Source organism: Volvox carteri (assembly GCF_000143455.1).
Source record: "Volvox carteri f. nagariensis unplaced genomic scaffold VOLCAscaffold_92, whole genome shotgun sequence".
In the NCBI taxonomy this organism is placed as follows: domain Eukaryota; kingdom Viridiplantae; phylum Chlorophyta; class Chlorophyceae; order Chlamydomonadales; family Volvocaceae; genus Volvox; species Volvox carteri.
Genome location: NW_003307635.1, coordinates 197658 through 203781, shown reverse-complemented (window position 1 = coordinate 203781; position 6124 = coordinate 197658). Strand labels below are relative to the sequence as shown.

Here is a 6124-nt window from a genome sequence, read left to right as displayed (position 1 = left end):
TTTCCACATCAGCTCCCCCACACACTCACCACCCCCCGCTCCGCTATGGGTCGCACCTGCCGCCATGTGGCTGCTGAGGCTGCTGCTGCTGAAGGGCTCCGAAGCGGTTGCCTGCAACCACCACATGACACATGACCAGGGGGTCAGGCGGCCCCGCGGGAATGGGGAGGGGGGGAAAGGGAGGGAGGGAGGGAGGGAGTCACGCACCTTGGCCCTGTTGCCAGTTGTTGCCGCCGTAATTTGATCCGCCACGGCCCGGGCTCTGCAAGCCAAGTGAGCAAGAGGGGGGAGGGGAAGAAGGGAAATGTTTGTGTGTGTGAGAGAGCGGGGGTAAGGAGCTGGAGGTTCGACGGTCAATCAAAGCGGGGCCATGGAGGTGGGCTGGGAAAGGGGATGAAGTTGCTCACCTGGTTGCTCCAGCCGCCACCACCCCCGCCCCTCCCAGGGCCACCGCCACCACGGCCGCCGCCTCCCCTGCCGCCGTTCCAATTGCCTCTGCCGCCTCCGCCTCCCCAGCCTCCGCCTACGCACGTAAGTGTGCTTGGATGACCCACCCGCCTCAATTTGCAATTGTAAGCGTTTTGTGCTCGGGTTCAAAGTACCTTGTCCTCCTGCGCGAAACGACATGTCCTAGGTTGCTTCAACTGCCTGTCGCGATTGCAGATTGTTGCACCAGGCTAGGGGAGCAATAAAATCATGCCTTGAGGAACAACCGTAGAAAGTGCGATAAATATTTCATGCAATTATTGTTTGGCTTTTGGTTGTGGTGGCACATTTTGTTTTTAAAACGTACGAGCAATTGAAACATCTATACGTCTTCGGTTGTGTTCATGAATGGCAAAGCTAGAACTTGAGCAAGTGTCTGCATGTGACTCAATGGCACCAGAGATACCCTTCATTCATGCAACTCTACTAAGTAACTACACCTCTGCAAAGCTCTTAACACCATATTGAAAGGACAAGAAAAGCATTTAAAACTTGTTGTGCACGTGCTAGGAATCCCTTTATTATTATTCATACGTTTGCTGGTCGCACAAGAGCTATGCCAGCATCCCCAGCAACAGATTTTCTTAGGGCCGGGGACCTGCCAGCGCGGCTTTCCTCCGTGAACGGGGACCTTACGAACTCCCCGTAAGAATGTCTAAAGTTTGGGAATAAAAAACTACTGCATATTTGTAATCAGGAGAGCTCAACATAATACCACCATTAGGCCGCATACCTCCAGTACAAAGGAGTCATGCACCGCGGACTCGTAGTGCACCTATAAGCAGGCAAACGCCAATAATGCTTTCTACACTCTTTACATAGCTTCATGTAAACTCTCATTTCTTTGATGTAGCCTTTATTGCAAATGAAGTACATAGACAATCCCTTCGCGAAGTTTTTCAAGAGCAAAAAGGTCACAGTGGCACCAACTAGGAAGAGAGCACGCAAAGCTTTTAGCCTGCAAAAAAACGGGCTAAAACCTGCAAAAAATATCTGCAAGGCCTTGAAGAAGATTTCCCAGAAGCCTTAGAAGGATGGCCGGCTGGGAGTCCCCCCCCTGGCACCAGTACCCGTGACAGTTATTCAGGGTTTGCCGACCTCTGGCTGGGACCCTCAACTCATGCCCATGTTGTGGTGATGCAAAGTCCTCACGAGCTGGAAAATGCCACCTATCGCTGCGGCAGCAGGTGGCAGCGATGACAGTGTCCCAGGATTGGCCTTCGTACGGCAGCAGGTGGCAGCGGTGACGGCATCTCAGGAGTGGCCATCGGCCAATGGCGCGCGCTTGGCTATAATTTTATTTAGGTTTAAGAAGTATGTGGTCAAGCTTTGGGGTCGAGGGGATGACTTTGGGCTGTAAGGTATTTGGCTTCCCTGCTGTGCCGGTATGGCCTGTAACAGTCGCAAGGCTGGATTTATGGGTTCTGGTGAAGTTGGACTTTCGAAGCGCACGCTTGGCTATATAACATCAATAACCGATGGACAGTGCCAAGTTTAGGACCTCATTCTAATGTCAGTCCTGTCCACACACCAGGTGTCCCACACTTATTGTGTGTGTGTGTGTGTGTGTGTGTGTTACATGGTTGGGAGTGCGTGACCCCATACCTGTAAAACTACCCATACGAGCCGAAGGAACTGTATCGTCCCAGTGCTGCACGTTTTGTTAGAGCACATCAGGGCGACACATCGTAAGCTAATGCAGTTTCGTTTATGTTGCTGGGCTTTGGAGGCAAACAGAGCACGAAGCAAGTACCATGTCCCCAGGGAGCAGCGGTTTGGAGGATGAAAAACACGTGTTATTAGAATGCCCAGCCTATAATGATATTCGTGCTGAAGAGGGATTCGATCATCAACAGAGCATGTTGGAGCCATGAAATGGGAACCAGCACATCTGGCGAGGATGTTGGAACGTATCTGGGCTCACCGAAACTCAGTTACCCCCTTTGGACGCTAGTCTGGGCTGATGTGCGGTGTTTCCTGTTCTCCGTGGCTTTTAGGCGTATAGATATTGCCATGTAACACACACACGCACATGGTTGGGGGTGTGTGACCCCATACCTGTAAAAGGCCCAAGGGCAATATCTATACACCTAAAAGCCATGGAGAACGCTTATTTAGGAGAGACCTGATACCGACGGGTCGAACATGACCATCTTGGCCCCCTTTACAGCAGGGGCAGCTTAAAACACCACTGATAACTATAGCTCTCCTCGACCGTGTTCAGCCTTCAGGATGCCAGCGAGACTGGAGCGCCTCCCTATCTGTGCAACCCATCAAAGTGAGACTTCATTCTCCCTATGCTCCTGCTGCATACTCCGCCATACTCCAACAGCCCCGCCATCAGAAGCCATTCCCCACTGCAGTACTCCAACTGCAGTGTGCCCAACTACCGTTATCGCGGAGGCGGTCGCACGGACCTCTGCTACCCTGTGGAATGGATACCATATAAACGTGCATCAGATGTGCATTTGCTGCAGTTCGTTCAAAAAGCGCAAATGTGCGTTGCAACGTTCAAACCTGCCTACCGTGGCTTCTCGCGTTTCCAAACTAAATCAAACACCATTCACATGACTGTAGAGGATTTTGTATCTGGAAATGAGACATAGCAAACGGTTCGGATGCCAATGTACGGATGCCAACATTTTCGCTTTTCATTATACATGTCGCATTTCCATACAGTTGTCTTGATTCATGCAGGGTCAAAGTAACGCCAGATATGCGCAATTTTTTATTCCCAAACTTTAGACATTCTTCCGGGGAGTTCGTAAGGTCCCCGTTTACGGCGGAAAGCCGCGCCGGCAGGTCCCCGCCCCTAAGAAAATCTGTTGCCGGGGATGCCGGCATAGCTCTCGCACAAGTGGTGTGCCACACCAAGCTGCTATTATGTGCGCATTGCGCCCCGCAGGGATGGACGGTTCCGAACCTGTTGTCGATGTTACTGCAGGACATCCAGAAGTAACTCGGGGCAGGGACACGGCAGGATTCCATTCCAACAAGCAGTCCAGCGAAGCAAGCACGGTGCATGATGCCTGGTCGCCCTGCAGGCGCATGTAACAGCCACACCTAAACAAAAGTGACCTTCGCTCATGGACCCCTGAGTCCTGACTCCAGGGACCTCCAGGGTTGACCCAGTCGCCATGTACAGCTCCACCCTACTCCACCCGGGGTGTGTGTGGTTGTTACAGTGGGCTCCAGGCTCACGAAGAGCAGAGCCAGCGGGCCAGCGGGCCGTGCACTGGACTAGAGACTAACATACGAACTAGACTTCCACCCAAATGAGACAACGCAAGTCATCTAGACAGTCAAAAGCACGACCAAGGGAAAGGCTCAGGACCCACAACCATTTCTGAAAGAGGCATGAGCCTCCCATTGAGTGAATCTGAAAAAGAAGCAAAATAGGTGATAACTAATCGTCCATCGGTGACCGCTCCCGTGAACATAACAATTTGCCTGACACAATTCGCAAGGAGGAGTGATGTGCCCCAACAGAATCCCATCCTTTCCGTGGAACTCCCAGAGCTGCGAAACCCTAAGGCGGCCCCAAAAGTCAACAATAACTCGACAAATGGCTCCTTCCGTAAGGGAAGGGCCAGGTAACAGTGCCGGGTTAGTTTTCATGGCTGCAGCCATGTATATCGTCTCTCATGCTGACATCGCAGCAAGAGCCACAACATCCCAAACACATTGTTGCACTGTTTGTGGGGCTTGGACAAGCCAAAGTTGTTCACGTGAGACTGGCAATCCCATCGACAGAGTGAGTTGGTCCGCTACTGTCTGTGCCACCGGACAGCGAAGGGGGGGATGTACCCAGTGTGGTACTCGCGCGACCCTTCACAGCACGGAAGGTCCATGGATCCCATGCGTCAGATCCAGATCCATAGATTTATCTTGGATCTCATATTTCCAGCCCTCCTTAATCTCGTAGATGGCTCAAAGGATGCTAAGGTCACCACGGTTAAGCTAACCATGCTCACATTAAGCAGGCTTACTACTTCCATCTTATTGCACTCTTCGGTTGCTTCCTCGCCTCCGTGCGTTGGACGCCCCCACTTTGGTGCCTGGTGACTCAACGACAGCGCCTTGAGAGTATCGCGGTTCGAACCCTTTGGAAGTCCTTTTCCTTGCGACTAAACCCCGCAGTTAGCAGTTCTGAGACCCAGTTGGTGGATAGATAGTGGGAGGTAACTAGGTAGCTGGATATAGGCCGCGCGATACGGTGAACTAAGGTGGGTGGCAGTCCGACGTTATCCAGGAAGGCAAGCTTCTTTGCTATGCGCGTGCACACATCGCCGACCCGAGGCTTGCCGGCCGGCCTGCTCGAGACCCGGGGCAGCCCAAAGAATTGCTCTCCCTGACCCTGTGTCCTAGCCTCCTTTGAGACGGGGGAAAAGGGGAAGCACATAAGGAACATAGTGTAACGAGACATACAATATGTATTTCCGTCAGAGTCGGATAATGAAACTCTTCGCTGCACTGCGACGGGGTTCAGTCAGCACACGCGCGCGCGCTTCAGTTGTAAGATGGAAAGCTTGCCTTGAGCGAAGTCGGAACTCGGGACTCGGAACCTCAGGGTTTCGATGCTTGGGAAATATATGTTCAAACGCACCTAGAATAAGCAACAACGGTTACCATGCCAGCAAATATGAGCAAAGCGTGCGCCCGTGCGCGTACGCGAAATCACATTTGTGTGCACGATGCAGATGTTGCATGCATGTTGCCGAGAAACGGAACAGCGGACTACGAGGGTAGTAACCGCACGCGTGTTTGAGTGGTAATGAATGGTCCAAGCAACGATGAATGTAACGATAAGGAGATAGCTGTGGACCAGCAAGTCCTGAACAGGCATCTGGTTGCCGTTCCCGCCTGGAAACTATGCAAAATATGCAAATGACTTCTCAACAATTTTTTTTAAATCTCAATAGGTGGCTGGGATTTCCTGCGGGTGCAGGTCACAAGCTCACGTTGGGATACGCTAACATCATGAGAAAGTACCGGAGAAAAGCACATCGCATAAAAGTTCGTATAATACATGTAATCAAGTAGCTTTGGCGGGTGCACGGGGAATCAAATCACCTTGCCTGTTGCTGCCCGTGCTCGCGGTACACTCCAGCCCACCTTTTATGATTGCAGCTCAAACATATTCAAGGATCAGGGATAGGCTGTCCCGATAAACATCTGTGGGCTTTAATACATCCTGCAAATTATATAGGTATTTAAGAAGTATGAAATTTTTCCGCAGTTCAAGTTTGTTTTCTCGGAAGCGCGATGGCGAGGATTCGCCTGTTCAACGCCACCAGGCAAGATCTCTAGAGTTTCGCGGTGTTACTGAAATCAAAAATTTAGCTATGTGAAGGTTTTGAGCCGCCTACATGTTTGGCGCCGTGAGCCACAAAATAGACCTACATAGGCTTCTCCATGCAGAGCTACTTCAGCGGGCTCAAACTCCCATTCCCCAAACTTACCGATATTTTTAAAGATATTTTATTCTATAACGTCTTTTTTTTCTGCCCCCAACTGCATGCCCCGAAATTACAGGAACGAGCAGTGCGGCCTGCATTGTCGCACGACTTCCAACAGGAAATCAGCGAACACAACAATCCGTCCTCATTACTGGACATGTTGGAGCTGGTCAACCTCA

General features: G+C 51.4%; 1 protein-coding gene across 1 annotated transcript in view; it reads right to left on the bottom strand.

The window, feature by feature from the left end:
* Positions 1-2931, bottom strand: part of VOLCADRAFT_108112 (uncharacterized protein) — a gene marked incomplete at its 5' end in the record, with an annotated part of 9478 nt that extends 6547 nt beyond the window's left edge. Inside the window, 5 exons of the mRNA XM_002958336.1 lie at positions 57-111; positions 208-262; positions 408-523; positions 1585-1704; positions 2904-2931. Coding sequence (XP_002958382.1) covers positions 57-111; positions 208-262; positions 408-523; positions 1585-1704; positions 2904-2931 — 374 coding nt within the window. The remainder of the gene's footprint in view (positions 1-56; positions 112-207; positions 263-407; positions 524-1584; positions 1705-2903) is intronic.
* Positions 2932-6124: the final 3193 nt, after the last annotated feature.